The 25,715-nt window shown below is 42.1% G+C and overlaps 1 protein-coding gene across 2 annotated transcripts in view; it reads left to right on the top strand.

Moving 5' to 3' along the window:
• The window catches only part of LOC134911063 (antileukoproteinase-like), a 31,692-nt gene extending 7,329 nt beyond the window's left edge, over positions 1–24,363 (top strand). For both annotated transcript variants that reach the window (XM_063919450.1, XM_063919451.1), the window contains exons 2-5: positions 6,874–7,027; positions 11,985–12,146; positions 18,314–18,452; positions 24,151–24,363. In XM_063919450.1, coding sequence (XP_063775520.1) covers positions 6,874–7,027; positions 11,985–12,146; positions 18,314–18,452; positions 24,151–24,163 — 468 coding nt within the window. In that variant the 3' untranslated portion in view covers positions 24,164–24,363. The remainder of the gene's footprint in view (positions 1–6,873; positions 7,028–11,984; positions 12,147–18,313; positions 18,453–24,150) is intronic.
• The last annotated feature ends 1,352 nt before the right edge of the window (positions 24,364–25,715 follow it).

Here is a 25,715-nt window from a genome sequence, read left to right as displayed (position 1 = left end):
TAAATAATACAATTCTGGTCGGACGGACTGCCTGCCGTGTGCCGACACAGAGGTAGCCACAGCCGTGAACTACCGCACTGTACTGTGTCTGCTGCTAATATAGACTGGTTGATATTTAAAGAGATATTAGTAGTATACAACAATACTATACTGGTGGTCAGGCACTGGTCACCACTCCTGCAGCAAAAGTGTGCACTGTTAATTAATATAATTGTACTCCTGGCTCCTGCTAACAACCTGCAGTGCTCCCCAGTCTCCCCCACAATTAATTATAAGCTTTTAATTTATACATTGATGACTGTGCAGCACACTGGGCTGAGCTGAGTGCACACAGACTGAGTCACACTGTGTGACTGACTGTTCTGTGTATCGTTTTTTTTTTCAGGCAGAGAACGGATATAGCAGAGAGAAGTGAACGGATATATTATATTAAATAAAAGTTAACTAGCAACTGCACTGGTCACTGACTGTGGTAAACTAACTCTGTCTGCGACTCTGCACAATCTCTCTCTATCTAATCTATCTATCTCTATTCTAATGGAGAGGACGCCAGACACGTCCTCTCCCTATCAATCTCAATGCACGAGTGAAAATGGCGGCGACGCGCGGCTCCTTATATAGAATCCGAGTCTCGCGATAGAATCCGAGCCTCGCGAGAATCCGACAGCGTCATGATGACGTTCGGGCGCGCTCGGGTTAACCGAGCAAGGCGGGAAGATCCGAGTCGCTCGGACCCGTGGAAAAAAAAGTGAAGTTCGTGCGGGTTCGGATTCAAAGAAACCGAACCCGCTCATCTCTACTATTTACCTACTCCACACTACTGTATGTCCAGGTTTCCTCCTACTCACCCAGTACTTAGTGTCTACCTAATAATTTATTTTACCCCCTGTTCCAATCTCCTCATCCTTCCCCTCTTCTGTGTGATTGCTGTGGAGAAGTATACAACCGACCTACTTGCCTTTTACAAAGAAGTCTTGCATTATTGTGTATCACTATTCATTCTTTGCCATAAACTATATGTGGAGACACTATATTAAACAACCTCGCTTCATTCCTCGGCTCCTGAGTGTAATCCCTGAATTAAACCCTAGGTCAGGTCTAGCAGTCGCTCAGAATATGACATATCCTAGGCAATGTCAACATCCCTATCAATATCCCCACAAAATCCCCTGCCTCTAAACTCAACATCTTCGCTTGGTCTCTCCCAGTGGACCTCCTCCCCCTCCAAGTATATTTGAGCTTACTGGATCTCACCGTTATGATATTTCTGATTTCTCCAACTTCCCATTTACCCTCTCTGACCTCCACATGCTCTCATTTATCTTATCTCTCTGCTTCTCCATCTCTAACTCCTAAGACTACCATCACTAAGCGTAACATTGAGGTTATCGACACCACATTCCTATCCTACCAGTTTGATTCACTTTTACTCTCCTATTCTCTATCTTTCATGTCCTGAATAAGCCACTTCCCCATGAAATGCCTCCCTTACTTCTGCTCTTGACTCTGTCACTCTACCAACTACTATGCACCCTCGCAAATTAACACGTCAACCCTGGCATACCAAATGCACTAGATATCTTCAAAAATGCTCACTTACTGCCAGGCGACACTGGTGGAAATCACGTTCTAATGCAGACTTCCTCTATTTCAAACTTATGTGCTCTTACTTCAGTTCTGCTCTTTTCCTTGCTTGTCACACTTCAAGAATCTCATCTCCACCCCTCATCCCTCACCAACTCTGACATCTTTCTCCCATGTATCTGGTGAGGAAGACATGGCCCTCATATTTTCTCCCACCACATCATCACCTCCCCATTTGATCCTTTCCCATCCCACCTCCTCCGCTACCAGTCTCCTTCTGCATGTTCTCATCTTGCCCATCTTTTCAATCTCTTCCTTGAATCAAGCACTGTCCCCTCTGCCTTCAGGTATGCACTCATTCTTAAAAAAACTACCCTGGATCAAAACATCCTTTCAAACTACTATCCTATCTCACTCCTCCCTTTTGCCTCCAAATGCCTTCAGCATATTGTCAACAACCTCCTTGCTGTCTTTCTTTCCTCGCATTCACTGCTTAACCCATTCCAGTCTATCTTCTATCAACTCCACTCCACTGAACTGCCTTCACTAAAGTCTGAAATAACCATCATGCTGACAAATCTAAGGTCCAATAGTCCACCACCCCCTTCCATTAACTGTAGGTTTCCCCCAAAGTTCTGTTCACCTCTCATTTTCTCTCTAGTTGAACTCTAGTTTTTTTTACTTCCAACATCATTGCTATGCTGATGATACTCAAATCTACCTTTTCTTCTCATACCTCTCCCCCATTCTCCTCACTCAGATCACCAACTGTCTCTGCTATCTCTTCTTGGATGTCCCAGCACTTTTTTAAACTTAACATGTCTAAGACTAAGCTGATCCTCTTCCCACCCTCCTGCACAACCTCACCTCCCTCAATTGTATTATCTATTGATGACATTACTATCCCCTCTAGTCCTTAAGTGCACTTTCTTGTAGTAATCCTTAACTTCTTTCTCTCCTTCATACCACACATTTAGCACCTCTCACAAACTTGTCATTTTAATCCCAAATTTTTTTCCAGGATTAGACCCTTTCTCACCCAGGATACTACTAAAACCCTTATTCACTCACTAGTCATCTCCAGACTAGACTACTATAATCTCCTCCTGACTAGCATCTCTAACACGTACCTCTCTCCACTCCAATCTATCCTCAATGCTGCTGCCCGGCTCATCTTCCTCAGCAAACAAACTACTACTACCTCCCCTCTCCTACAAGCCTTTCACTGGCTCCCTTTCCCCTTCAGAGTCCAATTCAAGCTTCTCACACTCACTTACAAAGCCTTCAACTGCTCCTCTCCCAGTTACATCTCTGACCTTATCTCCCTTTACACTCCCACCCATCCTCCTCCCTTTGCTAATGCATACTGCCTCTCCTGTCTACTGATTACTTCCTCCCACTCCTACATCGCCACTCAGTGATGGGTTTGTGTGAAGGATCCATTCGCACAGGCTTTCGCAAGGAGATTGACAGGAAGAAGGCATTTGTGGGTGTCAACTGACCATTTTCTGGGAGTGATTTGAAAAACGCAGATGTATAAAGTAAAAAACTTGCAATTTTGTGTACCCATCTGACGGTCAACCTTAACGGATGGTAAAAGTCACAGTCACTGTAAAGAAATCAAAGGTAGTCTCTGGGAGATCATGTGATTAATGCCCTTGTCTCATAAATTCTCAGTTTAGGAAGTCTTCTTTTCCTTTTGGTGATGTGATCTTATTTTTGCTATATAGTCCACACTCATCCACATATCAAAGGAAAAAGGAATATAAAAGTGAAGTATGTTTTTAATTCATAATATTAAGATTCTATAAACAGGTAGATACATTCGAAATCCACCAACAGTAATATTCCATCATGCGTACCAAATTTCTTCAGAGCACCCCATATAAAAATGATATCATCAATAAAACGGAACCACGTTTTACCATTGGTTAAAAATGTATTATTACTCCAAATATGTTGTTCTTCCCACAAGCTCATAAAAATATTGGCGTAAGAATGAGCAAATCTTGTTCCCTTTCTGTTTTTTTTTTATGATAAAATTTGCCATTAAACCAAAAAACGTTGCTGTTTAGAATAAACTCCATACTTTCTAAAATAAAGGGAATTTTTTCAACTTCCACACTCCCTCTTTCCAGATGGTGTTGAGTAGCTTGTATTCCTTTCATATGATCAATCACGTATATAAACTGCTTACATCAGCTGTACTGAGTGAAATTATCTTCCCAATTAACTTCTGATATTTTTTGTTAAATGTACATTGTATCTTTAATGTATAATTTAATCTTCAGGACTTCAGGCTGTAGATAATAGTCAATAAAATATGACAACTTGGCTGTTATGGAGTTCATCCCAGCGAATATTGGTCTTCCCGGGGAGGCTTGTAAGTCCTTATGGATTTTTGGTAAAATATACAACACTGGGAGACTCGTATCCTTTTCTTGCATATAATGCTCTTCTCTTTCCGATATGATTCCCGATAACTTATATCTATTTAAAAGGTTTTTTAATTCCTTCTCAATCTTCTCACTTGGATTACCTTTCAACAATACATACATTTCCTTGTCCTTAAATTGTCTTCTTACCTCGTTATCATATTTTTCGCTGTCCAGAATTACAATCCTGCCCTTTGTCTGCTAGTTTTATAACAATATTTGTATTCTCACTTAAACTTGTTTATAGCATCCCTTTCTCTTTTGCTAACATTTTGATACCCATTATCTCTATACGTTAAGTCCTCTAAATCCGTGGTCACAGCTTTATTAAAACTTTCAATAAAACAACCCCTATTAAAAGTGGGATTAAAAGTAGACTTTTGTTTAAACGTGTCCCTAGCAGCAGTGGTCTCTCCTTTCTGTGTTAAAAAGTATTTAAAGATACCTTTCTAACAGATTTTTAAATATCCAAAGAAGTTTCAAATTTGTTCAACTTATTATCAGGGGCGAATTTTTCTCCCTTCTCTAGCACTTCTGTCTCCCCACTTGTAAGCGAGTGTTTACTCAGATTAAAGATTTTAAACTTGTCATTCTCTTTATTACTTTGTATTTCTTCTGTGTTAATCTTCTCTCGCTCCATTATCTTATTCGTGCCTTTTCCTCTTTTTTCTCTCTTCTTAGATGTCCTTTTAAGACTAAAATCTTCTGGACCACCTCCTGTTCCATCCTAAAAAATCTTGATTGTTGAATGATTGGTATCTATATCCAGTTGTAATGGGATAATTTGTCCTATCTTGGTCCATATGACATTCATCTTTCACATAAAAGGAGTCTCTAGTTTGTGCGGATCTGTCATCTCTCTGTGATCTCCAATCATTGCTAAAATTTCTTCTTCTTGGCACTCTTTTACATCTTTCTACTTCGAGGGGGGGGGGGGGGGGGGGGATAATGTATTTTATTCCCCTGACTTTCCTGAGACTTATTAGGATAATATTGGGATTCTTTTGTTCTTCTCTGTGGAGAGACCTCATTGCAATCACACAATATCTCTTTTATACCATCTTGATCTTGATCTGATGGCTCCTCATTTTCATTGTTTGATTTGAAAACAACTTCTTCACTTTCTTTTATATCCTTATTATTCTTTCTTTTCTTTCTTAAAATGACCTCTTTCTCTTTCCTTATGACCCTTTTTTCCACTTTCCATTCTCTCATACTCCTTTGACTCCCTATACGGGGTCAACACTTTCGTATAGTTTTCCACTTGATGTTGTAGCTTAATTAAATCATTCTTTCTTTCCTGTATGATTAAATTCATTAGAGATAGAGAATATGCCTCTAAATTCTTTTTCCCATTTAAGATAAAACTCCTCACTTTCATTCTCGGAAAAAAGGTTTTGTTTTTTTGTCAATTTTTAAACCTCTTGGAATAGGTTTATCTGAGACATACTTTTCTAGTGTGGTGGCCTCCCATTTAGAAGAATGTATATATATACATATATATATTATTTTTTTCACTGTTAATTCTATTTCATCTCTATTAATCTCATTTAACTCCACATTAATATCCAATCTGTTATCATTAATCTCAAATACTGAGTTCAATAGTATTTTTCTTTGGTCTCTATATCCCAGCATGATGGTTCTAGTTCTTAAAATGTGACAAATATTCAAATAGAAATAAAAAGGATAAAAAAATTAGTGCTTCAAACAATAGTGCTGCAGCAAAAGCTAAGGTGGTCAAACACCCCAAATGGATTGTACAAAGTCAAATACTAGCAATTGTGCGCACCCCTGGGACGGTTAATCTTAATGGATGGTAAAAGGCATGTCCATGCATTTGCAGGGAGTGTTCCTGATGTTAATTCCGGTCCCGAACAGGCTGAAGTGATCGCAGAGGCTGAGTAAGTCCTGGGTTGCACAGAGACTACACAAGATCTGTTTGTACAGCTCTGCTACACATGCGTTCACACACTTGCACAGCTAAAACACACTCCCCCTGTAAGTGGCGACTATCTGTTTGCAGCAGTGCAAAAATCGCCAGCTAGCAATCTGGTCTGAATTAGTCCCTTAGGAATTGATGTCAGGAACCCTCCCTGCAAACGCCTGGACATGCCTGTGATTTTCCAAACACTCCCAGAAAACGGTCAGTTGCCACCACAAACGTCCTCTTCCTGACAATCTCCTTGCGAACACCTGTGTAAATGGATTCTTTGCACAAACCCATCGCTGAGCGGTGATCCGCTTTGTACTCGTGCGACGCGCCTGTGCATTGCGGTGCATGCGCATGCGCAGTTTAGACCTGATCGTCCGCTGTACTTAAACGCAACCTAGTGATCAGGCCTGAATTACCCCCTTAGAGCAGCTTCGTACCTCTATTTGACAGTGGAGTCTAATGAAGAGGTGGTAATCCAACAGGGTTCTATACAGAGAAAGTGGCGGTTGTGCAATTGAATATAACTAGGCACTGAAAAACGTGAAGTAAATTCATGATTTAACTTTAAAGCTGTTGTCCAGTGATTTGGCATGGACATCAAACATAATTCTTAGTAAATTTAGCCCAAGTAGTTTTTTCTATGAGCCACTGATGAGCGTCTGTGCTGCAACTCAGTAATAGGACAACTACGCCTCTAGCTAAACACGTATATGTTACAGTAGCTAAAAATATTCTTTATTGTGACATTAAACAATATGACATCAGAGAATTGCTGACACATCTGCATAATGGTGCTGGGTTACATAACTCCTTCTACAATTAGGATTTACTGTTGATACTATTGTGAAATGTTACTAATTACAGTGTGTTCTGTTCTCTGTCCCTCATTTCCTCCTTCCTTGTGTGGCTACTATAAAGCACCTGGGATGTCTCCTGGGTCACACACATCTCCAGCACTCAGACATGTCTCCAGTAACCGGCTCCTTCCTGCTGCTCGTCCTGTGCTGTGTCGGCATCTCAGCAAATGGGGATGCCCCAAATACAGAACCAGATAAGAATAAGCTACGTCCTGGTAAGTAACACAACTGCCTGAGTTACACAATAGCGACATGACATCTATACACTGTGACTGACACCACAATAGGTGACTGACACCTGCAGGTATAATATTCTGTATAATATATCTATATGTGTGCTTTACAGGGCAGGAGAATACTATATAGATATTTCTATATGTATGATGCTATAGTGAGAAAGACTCTTTAGTGCTGATTACTGATTGTATGGGCGCAATGTAATGTTGCTCTTGGTCGGCAGCCGTGCGGGATTCCACCTGAAATTGGACATTTTTTTAAAGAGGCAATCACTTACAGGGCAAAACTGTGCCTTGGAAGTGATTGCTCCTTTAAAAAAAATGTTGAAGTTCAGCTGGCATCCCGCACAGCTGCCGACGAAGAGCAACATTACATCCCGCCCTATATGTTCCTGATTAAAGGCTAATTGCACTTTTTGCAGTCATGTTTCTCCACATCCTTCATGCCTTAGAAGGTCCCAGGAAGTCACTCTCCATGGCCACCAGCTGTGGAGGGGGTGCCACCCAGTGGTGCCAACCACGGCCAGGGGTGGCAATACCTGGTGTGACCCCTGGGGAGTGCCTGGCCTGCAGACTCACACAGCAGCCACTGCTACTGGCGCTGGTGCCTGGCATTGCACTACAATGAGGAAGCTCAGAACAGACTACAGCTGCCAGCAGACAGAGATAGATTGGAGACTGTCACATTTAATCCAAAAGCAATAGGAGACAAAGTGGTCATCAGATTACATTCTGTGCATGCCATCCAGCTTACTCTTCTATCAGTGGGCTAAGGAATAGAGCTTGGAACACAGATACGATTGCATTCGCATGGTGGAGCCTTTTGAAGAGTGCACACATGCAGAAGCCGCACTGCACGTGTGCACACTGTGAGATGTGATGGTCACAAAGTTTAAAACTCCAGTAGACACCATTAGTTATAGATCATCAATGGTTTCCAACCACAAATGGTCAGTGGCCATTCCTAACCTGAGCAGAGCAGAGAGGCACAGGGCAGGTAGCATGATGTCAAAATGAGGGGATACAGGCTGGCAAAGGCTGCAGGCAGACAGGTCCAGGACTGGCACCAGCCGCAGCACTAGTACTGGGTTGCTGCTTCTGCTCTTCTATTGACTGATCCATATTGACTCACTGTACTATTAGTAATGGTGGCACCTACAGTACTGTATGTTATTTTTTAAGTACAGTGACTGCCCTGAACATAAACATGTTTTGTTTATACTCTGTGCCACCTGTATTGAACTTATATTTTTAACTTGCCTTGAACCTATCCTCAACACACGTTTTATTTTATTTTATTATATTATAATATGAGTTTAAAATGATGATTTCTATAACACTGTCTGACACAGTCACAGTGCTGCAGCCCACAGACCTAGTTCATTGATGATGATGATGATGATGACACAGACACTGCAGCTCACAGCCCTCATTCACAGTTAGAGTGGCCCTTAATCACACTGCAGCCCTCCCACACCCTCTCCCTATGGCGTTCTGCTTTAAATGGGGCTCAGACCATGAGGGAGGGACTTTTATCAAATGCAAAACACGTGGGACATTCAACACCGGGAGGTTGATGTTTTGTCTCCTTTTCACATCCAAGCCTGGCGGGGAATATAGAGCTGGGACTTGGAAATATTTGGAAACAGCTCATCTCTAGTTTTTAGTGTATGTAGCACCTCTGCCCCATCAAAGTTTCTGTTTGTCACCATATATTCTGTATTATACTAACACGCAGCCTATGTTACTATTAATGTTCTTTAGTTTAGAGAAGACCACAATTATGTAATCTTGAGTTCACATATATAATGAGAACCTAATAAGTATACACTGAGCAGTCTATATCTTAACACATGGCAAAGAATATAATGCAGCAGTGAGGCTGTATGAATCTGTGCCTATAGGCGACATCTCATGGTCATATTATATAGCGCTAGGAGGGCGACAGACTTGTATGATACTGTGTAAGCAGCTGTGGTAGGTCTGGGAACACATACTGTACGTCTAAGGGGGACATTCACTAAAACCCCATTTTGGTCAACTTTGTGTTTTTTGGTTGATTTTACATCAATTTAGTAAATTGGAGATTTGCTAAAGGTAAAATAAAATGAACAAAAACAAAGTCTAACAAAATTTGAATATTGGAAAAAACGTGATATTAGTCAACTATAGAATCCCCAGATTTACTAAAGGATGTTTTTCGGGGGGGGGAAACAAAAGAAAAAGTGTGAGGTCCGCTCACCCAAAAGCGTAACAAGCCCTTGACCTCCGAGCCCAGTCCGGTACTGGAAAATCAGGGAAAAAACAGGTTTGAGGTCCCCCCATTTATGCAGTAACGAGCACCAAGCTTCAGAGGCAGGCATAGGGGTCAGGCCATCCTTAGGCACAACATATATATATATATATATATATATATATATATATATATATATCCTTTTTTTCACGTGTGGTCCAGCTCTCACCGTACTGCAGTTACCGATCCGGGTGCCTTCACGATACATGCAATAAAGAGGTACTCAGGTGCGGCACTCCCAGACACAAAATAATTCACAGCTACGGCGGCAGGTACAAATAACGTTTCAGTGCCTGTTTATTTGTATTGCGCCACTTTCATCAGACATTACACATACAAACCAAACTCACCTATATACATGAAAACCTCAGTAGGCGCCAAATGCCAGGATCGGGACTGCCCACCCATCCGGCAACACGTCATACGTGACGTCATCACAGGCCACCAGGGCGGGTTCGGAATGACATCACCTCCTCAATCTCCATAGTGACATATAAACAGAATCATCGCTGTATTTGACATAGGTACTACATAGATACACTGAGTCAGACCAATATACTCAATAATGATATATAGTCCAAGATGCTCATTTAACCCCTTCGGCCTTAATGTATCCATTCTAAAAATCCATTCGGATTCAAGTTGTAACAATCTAAGGGGTCTGTTACCCCCTCTTAATCGGGGGGGGGGTGGGGGGGCACATGGTCTATCATCCTGTACCGTAGTAAAGAAAGGGGATGGGCTGCTTGGCAAAAATGTCTAGTGACAGGTTGTTCGCTATCACCTTTCTCAATAGCTAATCTAATCGAATTACGGTGAGCCGCCATGTGCTCCTTAAACGATCTCTCTGTTTTATTAATATAACATTTGCCGCAAGGGCGTATTATTTTGTAGACTACGAATTTTGAATTACAGGTAAGTTGATGACGGATTTTATACTTTTTACCAGATAATGGATGAAGAGAGGTGTCACCTGGTATAAGAACTGACAAGTAGTACACTGACATTTAATATTTCCCAGTTTTTTACATAGGAAATTATACACTTGTGGTGTCTGTACTGACCTCACATCTGTTTTAACTAAAATGTCACAAATATTCCGACGTGTGTACCAATTCATTAGATGTGTTCCGTTCATTTTAAGGTTTTCATCACTTTAGACCATCGGCCATAACTCTTTAGAATACTTGTTGATGTGATGACTATGGTAATTACATTTTTGAACCCAGGGCAAGATGGTTTTAGTATCCCTGGCTTTTTGTGTCTGTAACAATGCATTTCTATCCAAATTGAGCACACGCTCCTTGGATTGTTTGAGAAGCTCTAGTGCACAGGTTCTCAAACTCGGTCCTCAGGACCCCACACAGTGCATGTTTTGCAAGTAGCCCGGCAGGTGCACAGGTGTATTAATTACTCACTGACACATTTTAAAAGGTCTACAGGTGGAGCTAATTATTTCACTTGTTATTCTGTGAGGAGACCTGCAAAACATGCACTGTGTGTGGTCCTGAGGACCGAGTTTGAGAACCTCTGCTCTAGGCGATACCCTCTCTCCTGGAATTTAGCTGTCATACTATTCATTTGTTCATCAGCTGTCAATGGATCAGAAGTGATTCTTTTAATACGCAGTAGTTGAGAATACAGTAAACCGCGCTTTAATGGTTCTGGATGAAAACTACTTTTATGCAACAAATTGTTGTGATCTGTAAGCTTAGTGTAAAGTGATGTAGTCAATAAACCTCCACTTTTGTTATTTTAACATCTAGGAAATTAACCTTGCTTTTACTTTATAGTCAAGGTAAATTTTACCAGATGGTCTAAATCATTATGGAAATCCATAAGAGCAACAAATGATTCCCTTGAGCCTTGCCAAAAAATTAACAGGTCATCTATAAACCTTGTATAGAAGAATGTGCTACTCTAGCACCCATTGCATGCAATGTCACGGTTGTGCGATGGGTGCTAGTGTAGCACTGTCGTATGCCAATATTTACTTTACAGCCTAACCCTTCTCCTGCAACCTTACTCTAACCTACCCAGCAACACAACCCTAGCCTTCCACAGCAGCTTAACTCTAATCACCCCTACAGCCAAACCGTAACCTTTGCCCTGCAGCATTACCCTCTCCCCTGCACCCTATACCCAACCTCCCCCTACATATTATCCCTAATCTCCCCATACAGCCTTAACCTAGCCTTCTTCAGCAGCCTCACCTTCCCAAACAGCCTAACCCTAATCCTCCCCAGCTGCCTAACCCTAACCATCCCCGAGCAGTCTAACCCTAATCCTCCTTATTAATCTACCATACCCTCACTTAGCAGCCTAACCCTATACTCACCAACAGCCTAAATCTAATGGCACCGAGCAGCCTAAATCTCCCCTCTGCAGCCAAATTCTATCCCCTCACAGAAGTCAAACCCTCCCCCTGCAGCCTAAGCCTATTGTCAATGTTCTGTCATTGTTGACATTTCACATGTTGACATTCTGAGAATGCTTACATATTGCCCATCAACATTTTAACACCATTGATTGCATTTATGTGGACACAGTCCATCCTGAAGATCTGATCATACAGTAACACATTCTCCAGTGAACTAATACGGGTAACCAGGTAATGAGGCTTCTTTCTATTTCTCTATCCAGGTAATAAGCCAGGAGAGTGCATGAAGGTGCCATTCCATTCCAGATTTGTATGTCCACATAACCCTAATTACACCAAGCCTGAGTGTGGAAGTGACTGGGACTGTGATGGTAACCAGAAGTGCTGCTCCTACCTCTGTCGCAAGCAATGCAGAAATCCTGTGGGTAAGTGGATCGCAGCATCCGGGTAACACACAGACAGGAGGATGAGTGGGGAAATCACTAATAATGCCACATAATAATAACACACACAATTCACATTACAGAATGGAGCCTGTGTGTAGGTGGATCGCAGCATCTGGGTCACACACAGATAGACAGAAGGATGAGCGGGGGAATCACTGATAATGACACATAATAATAACACACACACACGATGCACATTACAGCATGGAGCCTGTGTGTAAGTGGAGTGCAGCGTCCGGGTAACACACAGATAGACAGGAGGATAAGCAGGGGAATAACTGATAATACCACATAATAATAATAACACACACACAATGCACATTACAGCATGGAGCCTGTGTGTAAGTGGAGCGCAGCGTCCGGGTAATACACAGATAGACAGGAGGATGAGCGGGGGAATCACTGATAATGACACATAATAATAACACACACGATGCACATTACAGCATGGAGCCTGTGTGTAAGTGGAGCGCAGCGTCCGGGTAACACACAGATAGACAGGAGGATGAGCGGGGGAATCACTGATAATGACACATAATAATAACACACACATGATGCACATTACAGCATGGAGCCTGTGTGTAAGTGGAGCGCAGCGTCCGGGTAACACACAGATAGACAGGAGGATGAGCGGGGGACTCACTGATAATGTCACATAAAAATAACACACACATGATGCACATTACAGCATGGAGCCTGTGTATAAGTGGAGCGCAGCGTCTGGGTAACACACAGAGAGACAGGAGGATGAGCGGGGAATCACTGATAATGCCACATAATAATAACACACACAATGCACATTACAGCATGGAGCCTGTGTGTAAGTGGAGCGCAGCATCCGAGTCACACAAAGATAGATAGGAGGATGAGCGGGGGAATCACTGATAATGTCACATAATAATAACACACACACAATGCACATTACAGCATGGAGCCTGTGTGTAAGTGGAGCGCAGCATCCGGGTAACACACAGATAGACAGGAGGATGAGCGGGGGAATCACTGATAATGACAAATAATAATAACACACACACAATGCACATTACAGCATGGAGCCTGTGTGTAAGTGGAGCGCAGCATCCGAGTCACACAAAGATAGATAGGTGGATGAGCGGGGGAATCACTGATAATGACACATAATAATAACACACACACGATGCACATTACAGCATGGAGCTTGTGTGTAAGTGGAGCGCAGCGTCCGGGTAACACACAGATAGACAGGAGGATGAGCGGGGGAATCACTGATAATGACACATAATAATAACACACACACGATGCACATTACAGCATGGAGCCTGTGTGTAAGTGGAGCGCAGCGTCTGGGTAACACACAGATAGACAGGAGGATGAGAGGGGGAATCACTGATAATGTCACATAATAATAACACACACATGATGCACATTACAGCATGGAGCCTGTGTGTAAGTGGAGCGCAGCATCCGGGTAACACACAGATAGACAGGAGGATGAGCGGGGGACTCACTGATAATGTCACATAAAAATAACACACACATGATGCACATTACAGCATGGAGCTTGTGTGTAAGTGGAGCGCAGCGTCCGGGTAACACACAGATAGACAGGAGGATGAGCGGGGGAATCACTGATAATGACACATAATAATAACACACACACGATGCACATTACAGCATGGAGCCTGTGTGTAAGTGGAGCGCAGCGTCTGGGTAACACACAGATAGACAGGAGGATGAGAGGGGGAATCACTGATAATGTCACATAATAATAACACACACATGATGCACATTACAGCATGGAGCCTGTGTGTAAGTGGAGCGCAGCATCCGGGTAACACACAGATAGACAGGAGGATGAGCGGAGGAATCACTGATAATGACACATAATAATAACACACACACGATGCACATTACAGCATGGAGCCTGTGTGTAAGTGGAGCGCAGCGTCAGGGTAACACACAGATAGACAGGAGGATGAGCGGGGGAATCACTGATAATGACACATAATAATAACACACACGATGCACATTACAGCATGGAGCCTGTGTGTAAGAGGAGCGCAGCGTCCGGGTAACACACAGATAGACAGGAGGATGAGCGGGGGAATCACTGATAATGACACATAATAATAACACACACACAATGCACATTACAGCATGGAGCCTGTGTGTAAGTGGAGCGCAGAGTCCGGGTAACACACAGATAGACAGGAGGATGAGCGGAGGAATCACTGATAATGACACATAATAATAACACACACACAATGCACATTACAGCATGGAGCCTGTGTGTAAGTGGAGTGCAGCGTCTGGGTAACACACAGATAGACAGGAGGATGAGCGGAGGAATCACTGATAATGACACATAATAATAACACACACACAATGCACATTACAGCATGGAGCCTGTGTGTAAGTGGAGCGCAGCGTCCGGGTAACACACAGATAGACAGGAGGATGAGCGGGGGAATCACTGATAATGACACATAATAATAACACACACAATGCACATTACAGCATGTAGCCTGTGTGTAAGTGGAGCGCAGAGTCCGGGTAACACACAGATAGACAGGAGGATGAGCATGGGAATCACTGATAATGACACATAATAATAACACACACACAATGCACATTATAGTATGGAGCCTGTGTGTAAGTGGAGCGCAGCGTCCGGGTAACACACATATAGACAGGAGGATGAGCATGGGAATCACTGATAATGACACATAATAATAACACACACACAATGCACATTATAGTATGGAGCCTGTGTGTAAGTGGAGCGCAGCGTCCGGGTAACACACATATAGACAGGAGGATGAGCGGGGGAATCACTGATAATGACACATAATAATAACACACACAATGCACATTACAGCATGTAGCCTGTGTGTAAGTGGAGCGCAGAGTCCGGGTAACACACAGATAGACAGGAGAATGAGCATGGGAATCACTGATAATGACACATAATAATAACACACACACAATGCACATTATAGTATGGAGCCTGTGTGTAAGTGGAGCGCAGCGTCCGGGTAACACACATATAGACAGGAGGATGAGCGGGGGAATCACTGATAATGACACATAATAATAACACACATGATGCACATTACAGCATGGAGCCTGTGTGTAAGTGGAGCGCAGCGTCCGGGTAACACACATATAGACAGGAGGATGAGCGGGGGAATCACTGATAATGACACATAATAATAACACACACACAATGCACATTACAGCATGGAGCCTGTGTGTAAGTGGAGCGCAGCATCCGGGTAACACACAGATAGACAGGAGGATGAGCGGGGGAATCACTGATAATGACACATAATAATAACACACACATGATGCACATTACAGCATGGAGCCTGTGTGTAAGTGGAGCGCAGCGTCCAGGTAACACACAGACAGGAGGATGAGCGGGGAATCACTGATAATGACACATAATAATAACATACACACGATGCACATTACAGCATGGAGCCTGTGTGTAAGTGGAGCGCAGCGTCCAGGTAACACACAGACAGGAGGATGAGCGGGGAATCACTGATAATGACACATAATAATAACACACACACGATGCACATTACAGCATGGAGACTGTGTGTAAGTGGAGTGCAGTATTCGGGTAACACACATATAGACAGGAGGATGAGCGGGGGAATCACTGATAATGACACATAATAATTGTGAGGATACGGATTCTCAGATCACTCAGGTAAACAGTTTAGTAAAGTGGCAAATGCCCTTTATTGTAAAAATACACACACAGTACACAAAACAGTAACTATTACATGCCAGGATGGTATCTTACTTACTAAGTCCCCACAGTAGTTTCTTGAAACCAGTGGATTCCAACAATGCTTCTAGGCCTCAGCACACTGGCAGCACTATCTTACCAGTAGCTTTCAGAAGCCAAACTCATCACTCCTCTCAGGCCAGGAACTTCCATGCACTCTCTCTGACCTTCTGTCCAGAACTCACCCTCACCAGAAGAGCTCACTCTTGTTATCCCCTCCCCTGTCTATTCATCAGACAAACTGGTCAGTCAGGAGGTCACAGAGGAGACGAGGTGTCTGGGCTCCTGCACACAATAGGGTGTATGTGATCAGATTACCTGCAGTCTCCATACAGAACCTGTTTACTACTGAACCTGCTCCTCCTAATCACATCTGATTGTACAGCTAGGGGACTTACATTACAATGAATTGTTTACCATGTTAAATAACACTCTGGCATAGACTTATTCCTGTTAATAATGACACACATTGAACACAGTATAACCAAATAAACCGCATAGTCCAAATATAACATATAAAATATAACTGTACAACATAATAACATAACACAACACAATACAATACAATCATATATATAAATATATACATCTTCATATGCATTCGGTACAAAACATCAGGCTAGACATATTATTCCCTGATAAGCACAAACACATATAACAGGGGGATAATGTTTCACAATAATATGTGATGTCCAGTTCTATTGGGAATCCAGGCAGCATGCAGTATAGGTGATAACACAGTTCTGGCCTGTCTCTTTACACTAACGCACTGAATCCAGAAACAGGCTGGCAAAAAGTACTCCTCAAGAGCCAGCTGGGCTGCGTCCGTTACAATAATAACACACACATGATGCACATTACAGCATGGAGCCTGTGTGTAAGTGGAGCGCAGTATCCGGGTAACACACAGATAGACAGGAGGATGAGCGGGAGAATCACTGATAATGACACATAATAATAACACACATGATGCACATTACAGCATGGAGCCTGTGTGTAAGTGGAGCGCAGCGTCCGGGTAACACAGATAGACAGGAGGATGAGCGGGGGAATCACTGATAATGACACATAATAATAACACACATGATGCACATTACAGCATGGAGCCTGTGTGTAAGTGGAGCGCAGTATCCGGGTAACACACAGATAGACAGGAGGATGAGCGGGAGAATCACTGATAATGACACATAATAATAACACACATGATGCACATTACAGCATGGAGCCTGTGTGTAAGTGGAGCGCAGCGTCCGGGTAACATACAGAAGATGCACATTACAGCATGTATGGAGAGACTGCAGCCCGGGGTAAACTAATTAGTTGACATTAATAATTTACCAATGTTTCTTTTTCATATATCCAAGAAGTAAACTAGACCATTGGTCGGCCTCACAGTCCGGGTACGGAATTCATACCATTTACCGGTGGACGGGATGCCGACTGTCAAGATTACGACATCAGCATCCTGCCCACCAGAAGCAAGCGCGGTGGCGTAATCGCAAAGAGTCCCATTTCGGGCTCACAGAATCTATTCCCACTCTATGGGTGTTGTGGACACCCTCATGTGGGAACACTCCTGTTTTGCCGGGATCCCAACAGGCAACAAACTGAACAGATCCCCCCGGGTACTCCTGGCTCTTTATAACTGTTTAGCATCTGTCATGTGACCTTTTCAGCCTCTGTAACTATCCCGCACCTGTATCACAATAATAAGTCCGTGCGTATTCCACAATAAATGCTAAACTCCTCAGTACGGTATAAACCTGTATTATATATATCCAGCTGCTCTACCCACATTATACTACATTTACTACACCCGCTCCGTGCTGGCCAGAGGCCTGTATGAGGAACAGTCTTATGGATCGGTCTTCAGTCATACACCAGTGACAGGCAGCATGAGTCAGGCAACCTCTCTGGTGGCCCTAGATCCTTCTACAGGGCGGCACATTACTCTTATGGGTCTATTTACTAAGCATTGGATGGAGATAAACTGGATGGACATAAAGTATCAGCCAACCGGCTCTTAACTGACATTTTTCAAACCCAAGCCTCTGACATGACAGATAGGAGCTGATTGGCTGGTCATTTATCTCTGTCCACTTTATCTCAATCTAAGGCTTAGTAAATAGACACTATAGTCTCAGCAGAACATTAAATGAATGCACTTAATAAAAGAAAGACACACTGACCTGTAATAACGTATCACCAGGCCTCTTATACAAGTGTTACAAGTTATAATAAGGTATATGGCAGCAGAGTGGGGAGGATCTGGGGGCTACACGTGAAGCAAGTTCCTATCTACGACCCCCTGTCACTCTGTTATGTATGTGATGCTGCAGTGACGTCACAGACAAATCTTTTGTTTCAGAGAAACCTGGAAGCTGCCCAATTCCATTTACAAGATGTGCGGGCCCCCCTCCTCGTGGAGACTGCACCACAGACAGCCAGTGTGGCGGCACCAAGAAATGTTGCACCCCGTATTGTACACAGACATGCGTGGAGCCCCTGTAAGTGATTACTGGCCTCTACTGCTGTACTGCGCTATTTCCAGGGTGGGAGATACAACGCTTATTATCACTGTTTATAGAATTGCTGCTTGGATTTTTCTATGAAGGAAATTAAAGAGGTTTATATGGAACCGTTGTGTCCTTCCTCAATGTGGATGTGACTCAGGATTTACTGACGGAGGTTGTGTGACTGTGATTGGCAAAATGAATGAGTGATTGAATGTTTAAGCAGGAAATGTGATCATGTGCATTACAAATAATTCTATACTATTACATACAGTATAAGCATACAGTACCTCCGAACTGTCCCGATATCTCCAGTACAATCCCGCTGTTCCGACACTGACCATGTGACAGGTTGGGAGAGCCAATGATCACCCCTCGTTTTCACCTCGTGACCCATTCTATGCATGTGCAGAGGGCCGAGGCGGCTACGGAGGGGGTGGGGGGGCTGCGGAGCTTAGAGGGATCTGATTTGATCTCTCTCAGAGCAGAACGTGGAAAGAAGCCCACAGGCTTTTATAGGGTAATACAAGCAAAAGCTGGCATTACTCACTGTATCCAAGTAGTTCATACTGTGTGGGAAATGCTTCCAAAGTCCAAATGGGTTTGGACGCATTTTTCCCTTTAGTACATACCGCCCAAAGAAAGATGAAACCAGAACCAAATAACTTGGGGTAAATTTATTACAGTTTGATTCGGTGTTTGATCAATAAAATTGTCTGAAATCGAATCAAAATCGAACTGCAAAATCTCTTAACAAATCCCTCATTTACTAATATTCGATTTAGCAATAGATTTTCAAATCAAATTCGATTTTGGGTTCAGTTTATGAAATTCCTTCCAAAATCAAACCCCCATTAAATTGGAATGCAAATTCAAGAGCCAACTCGAACTCAACTTCCTCATTATTATCTATTGGACCAAATGTATCACATGCACTCTTATTTACAGGGAGAAACAATTGGAAACACTTGTGCAAACTCTATAAAACTGAAAGTAAATCAGATCCTAAGAGGAAGAAATGTTATGTTATAGTTATGATTGTAGGTTGTTGTCATACTGTTTTCTTGCATTGTTTCATTTTTGAAAACATTTCTCTATTCAAAACAGTTACTCCTAAAATAATGGAGAGCTCATGTTGCAGCCCATGTGGGCTAAGCATTTATGATAATAAAAAATATAAACTTTACCCACATAGAACAGCATATAAGGATTGCATGTTTGAAGGTGTACAGTGTAAAAGACATGTTATTTTGTTTTCCTAACCATACAAACTAATGTTTGTTGTTTTATTTTGGATAAGCATATACATTTTAAGTGATTACTTTTTGCCCAATCAAAATTAGATCATTACAAAATACTCTGTCATTACACTGATTTATAAATTAACACCTAAGTGGATAATACAATTTTGTGTTATTTAATTATACAAAATCAAAAATACAGCTGAAATAGTTGGCAACAAGTGTAGCCCTAAGCTCCCTTCCACTTTCTGTTCTCACAAAGTCTCTGCCTGCTTGCTGTCTATTACATAATCTGGGGAGTGGTTAATTTAATGCAAGATTATGCAATAGACCACAGCAGAGCACAATATCAGACACTTTTGCTGGATGTTATAATAATATGCCTCCTGATTTATAAAAACTCCTGAACCTTGTTTTTAATAGTCCAAAGGTGCATTCTATCATAGATCAGGTGGCTATATGTGCCTCATTATATTTATGTTTAGCAGGAGTATGCAGATCTGACAATGGAGTCAGAAGCCAGGAGAAACAGCCAAAGCCTAAATCACATGATGGGGGAAAAAATGAGAACAATACAGTAACATGTACTATTATCTGCTTAATTAACACATACAGTTAACATACTCATCAACTATCCCTCTGATGTTTGGCCCACATCAAATTTTGCAGAGTTGGATGAATTGCTGAGGATGTAGGCATCATGGCGCAAACCAACATAGCCAGTCACAACACTCATGATTTTCTAGTTGTGCATTACAGTACAACTGCACATTCAATTATTCAACAGGACAGAGACTGTTCTCCGGAGTGTACTGAGTCAATTTTTTGTGTTTTTGGCGGATGAAAAATGATCACTTAGGAAAGGGGATGTGACATCAGCATCACCCGCATCATCTATTGATGTGGGTGGCAGGGTGGGCTTTTATGTTGGAATTTCTGTGCAGTGTCACGGCAGAGGTACTAGGTCATGGCAGTAGAACTTAGTCCACATACCATTAAAGATGAAGGTACTCATTTCTCCCCTGTTCCCCTTCACTTTAACCCCTGGTAGTGAACCATGTGAGTGGATGCAGTAGACTAATTGTGGGTCTATGTTAAAAATTGACACCTCAAAAAACTAAAAACATGTAGACCATTTTCACATTGACCTTTTCCTTGTGTTGACTTTATTATCTTTCTGACCTTGTGCAAGCCTACCTTTTGGCATCAACCTAGACACTGTTGACCTTTCTACTGTCAACCTAATGAACCAAACCCAGTTTTTCCCACGTAATGTAGCCCACAGGGGCAGATGATAATATATATTGCATGTGTCAAGGCACAGGAAAGTACATGTTTTATCTAGAGATGTGTGTGGAGTGTCATGTTTTGGCATTGGTTCTAATTTCATCCTTGTGTTTTGGTTTTGGATTTAAAAAAAATGTTATAAAAAAAGTTAAAATCCAAATTATGAACAAAGTGAAGAGCTATACTGGGACTCAGTTTGGAGCAGATCCCATTTGTAGAACCAGACTCGGTTTTGGTTTGTTTCGGATCCACAATACTCAGGTGTATTCGGATTTGGGTGAAATCAAAGTCAACATCTCCAGTTTAATACTATAATTTTTTTCCTGACTGAGGATTTTTAAAATGGGATCCTACAGTACGTCCGCATAGCTACACATTGTAAAATTAGGACAATATAGCATCACCATGTTTTATTGTAGTTATTAATATGTGGATCCAAAGGTGTTTTGAAATCTGTTATATCAGTGTTTTGTTTCTGTTTAAACATGAATATATTAACATATGATGGGGCCACATTGGACCCCATTGCACGGCCCTCTTTTTGTACACGGAGAGCTCCATTGAAAAATAATTAGTCAATTCTATAAGTTGCATAAATAGTTGCAGATCCAGATCTTGCATATTAACCTCAATAATGAATTCCACGCCAGTTGTTTGTGGTATAGTCGTGTATACAGACTACAAACACACATGAGTCAGATTTGTGTGTCTTCTGGAACTTGTAAATTGTTAAGAAGTGTCAAATAGCTGGTAGTATCATTAAAAATGTAGGTTGTTTTGATAACATATGGTTGGAAGATAGTGTTAATAAACTGGGAGACGTCTTGGAATAATTAATTTTTTTGCATAGATTATCAGTCTGCCTCAAGGATTTTTTTAAATTCTTGTGTTTTTGGTACTGTGTACAGTATCAGTGCCAAGGGGGAAAGCTCTCCAGATTCTCTTCTGATATGTCCACTGTTTTTTTGCTTTAAGTAAAACATCCTCCAATTCTTTTTTGAAAGATCACTCATTGCGTAAAGGTTGATTTGAATTACAGTGGCTCCCCCTTTATATATTTGATAAATGATGATATAAGGTTAATTACTTAACTAGTTTATTGCTGTTTTTTCAGAGTTTGTTAGATTCTGGTGGATAACTTGTGGGGCCACAGCAAATTTATCTTTGGGCTGGAAGATTACTGCAATTACTGAACAATGCTATTATATTATTTGTACTATTAACCACTAAAATTGTGACTTTTTGCAAAATGGTCATTAGAAATTTTTTGATTGAAGAAAAAAAATTGGATAAAGTAAATAATATATTTAATGAAAGAATAGGCCTACGGATTGTCTCGCACCTCTGTGTCCATTTGCCCCCATTGTAACATTAACTCCCAACTCAGTGGCATTACCCCAAACCCACCAGTTCTATAGGTCCCTATTATGCCACTAACCATACCACGTATCCCTCAGGGGTGACAAACATATGGAGTATTATTCCCCCTCTCCCTACACACACACACACACACACACACACACACACACACACACACGTGCTAACTGATCCTCCCAGTGGCATTACCCCCCCCCCATCTCCCAAACAGAGCCTGCATGTACACAGACCAGCCTAATAATACGCAGATGGGAAGTATCACACCTTTGTACCAGACTGCAGCTCACACTCACAGCCACATAAATGACCATGTATACCTGCTGCATCATATATAATACACACATTCACACACATGATGATATCAATGCAATATTACTATAAACTGAGTTAGGAAATTTGAAGGTTAGTTTCATCTAGTAAATACTGTATTCCTATTGAATATTAATAACAATGCTCTACTTACCATATCTTATTCAAAACTGGCAAATAATTCTCTGCCAACACCACGCGGGTCACTTACTGAATGTAGCATGTGGTAAAGCTCTCTACTGTGTGTAGTGCATGTATAATCCACCAGAGGGCTGCAGACATGTATCAGGATCTATGTAACAGGTGTATCAGGTGTATCAGGATGTATGTAACAGGTGTATCAGGATGTATGTAACAGGTGTATCAGGATGTATGTAACAGGTGTAGCAGTTGTATCAGGATGTATGTAACAGGTGTAGCAGGATGTATGTAACAGGTGTATCAGGATGTATGTAACAGGTGTAGCAGGATGTATGTAACAGGTGTATCAGGATGTATGTAACAGGTGTATCAGGATGTATGTAACAGGTGTATCAGGATGTATGTAACAGGTGTATCAGGATGTGTGTAAAAGGTGTATCAGGATGTATGTAACAGGTGTATCAGGATGTATGTAACCGGTGTAGCAGTTGTATCAGGATGTATGTAACAGGTGTAGCAGGATGTATGTAGCAGGTGTAGCAGGATGTATGTAACAGGTGTAGCAGGATGTATGTAGCAGGTGTAGCAGGATGTATGTAACAGGTGTAGCAGGATGTATGTAACAGGTGTAGCAGGATGTATGTAGCAGGTGTAGCAGGATGTATGTAACAGGTGTATCAGGATGTGTGTAAAAGGTGTATCAGGATGTATGTAACAGGTGTATCAGGATGTATGTAACCGGTGTAGCAGTTGTATCAGGATGTATGTAACCGGTGTAGCAGTTGTATCAGGATGTATGTAACAGGTGTAGCAGGATGTATGTAGCAGGTGTAGCAGGATGTATGTAACAGGTGTAGCAGGATGTATGTAGCAGGTGTAGCAGGATGTATGTAACAGGTGTAGCAGGATGTATGTAACAGGTGTAGCAGGATGTATGTAGCAGGTGTAGCAGGATGTATGTAACAGGTGTAGCAGGATGTATGTAACAGGATGTGTCAGGATGTTTGTAACAAGTATAGCAGGATGTATGTAACAGGTGTAGCAGGACAGTATTGGGCCGGCTGATGCTGTAGAGGTGTCACAAGCTCATGAACAAATAGGATGCCGTGGTCAATACAGGGTTAATGTATTTAAACAATTATATACTTTATGCTCAGAGTGACCGGTAATAATAATATAGTATAAAGAAGAGAATTAATTGTTCTATTTATTATTACTGTATCACATTCTATCATTTCATCTCTTTTCCCCTTGCGGAATATGATGATGTGTGAGAGGAATAGAATGAGCCACGGAGCAGATCAGTTACATTTTCTCTTTTTTTCTTTGTTATGCAGGAAGCCTGAATAAGGAAATAATTCCAGTGTTATCAGTAGCCAATAGGGTCCCTGATGTCACATGACCCTGCGGTCCCGGACGCTCTGTACCTGCAGATTGGGGGCACCGGGAACAGATTATGGATGATAAATGTACATTGATTCACAGTAACGGCTCATTGTATTGTGAGTGATGTCCAATGTAAATGTAATAAAATGAGTTTAAAGCGTCAATATCTTACATTCATTGTGTTTCTGGGATTTAGAAGACGTTCCTTTTTAGGGTTTGTTTTATCAAAGTCAATAACTACCAATTATCAGGGCCGTAACTAGATGTGTGCAGATGGTGCCTGGCATACCGCACTTTTGCAGTGTGGGCAGACCAACTGCATCCACCCTGATTGGCTGGCTACTGTTTTTATGGCTGTGCCCATAGCTGCAGTGCTGGCCTCTGTATTTAGAACAGCTGGCACTGCGGCAGCGCTGGGTTGTTAAAGAATGAACTGTCAGTCTATCTTCCGTAAACTCCATCCCCCATATGAACTGTGAAGACGGACTCCCTGTTATTGGAGCCGGCAGCTTACTGCTGTTGTCCAGGAATGGGCAAGCAGTGTAAGTAACATATACAGTTAGCTGTTTCTGGAATACATGCATGCAGGGGAGGTGAGTTCTGGCTACCTGGAACCCGCGCCTGCCACTCCATTTCAGAAAACTGGTTTTGGGTTTTTTTTGGAAACCGAGCTCTAGTCAGCGACCACGCAGCTCCTCTTATAGCCACAGAGACTGCTGGCTGAACCTATTCTATTGTAGGGAGAGCTGCAGTGGCCTAAATTTGCTGGGGTGTGTGTGTGGGGGAGGCTATAACACATTTTTGCAAGAGCCTTTAATTTCTCTAGAGCGTGTGTGTGTGTGTGTGTGTGTGTGTGTTTGTTTGTGTGTGTGTGGGGGGGTGCATATATAAGTGTGCTATGAATACTATATGTATGTGTGTGTGTATGTATGTATGTATATATATATATATGTTTTGTGTGTGTGTGTGTGTGTATACACATGGGAACACCTTCCCCATGAAGCCGCTGCTATATATTTTTTACTTCACCAAGGCCAAAGGATTTGCAACATCTTGAATTAGAACACTAAATTTTTTGCATATATACTTTATCCCAGGTTTAAGTCGTACATGGGCCCTCATTCCGAGTTGTTCGCTCGGTATTATTCATCGCATCGCAGTGAAATTTCGCTTAGTACGCATGCGCAATGTTCGCACTGCGCCTGCGCCAAGTTATTTTGCTATGAAGAAAGTATTTTTACTCACGGCTTTTTCTTCGCTCCGGCGATCGTAGTGTGATTGACAGGAAATGGGTGTTACTGGGCGGAAACACGGCGTTTTATGGGCGTGTGGATGAAAACGCTACCGTTTCCGGAAAAAACGCAGGAGTGGCCGGAGAAACGGTGGGAGTGCCTGGGCGAACGCTGGGTGTGTTTGTGACGTCAACCAGGAACGACAGGCACTGAACTGATCGCACAGGCAGAGTAAGTCTGAAGCTACTCTAAAACCAGTGGCAAACGCAGGATTTGCATGGGGG

Source organism: Pseudophryne corroboree, chromosome 4 (genome assembly GCF_028390025.1).
Source record: "Pseudophryne corroboree isolate aPseCor3 chromosome 4, aPseCor3.hap2, whole genome shotgun sequence".
NCBI classification, from domain to species: domain Eukaryota; kingdom Metazoa; phylum Chordata; class Amphibia; order Anura; family Myobatrachidae; genus Pseudophryne; species Pseudophryne corroboree.
The sequence above is the reverse complement of the archived record's forward strand: the minus strand, read 5'-3'. Positions and strand labels throughout refer to the sequence as shown.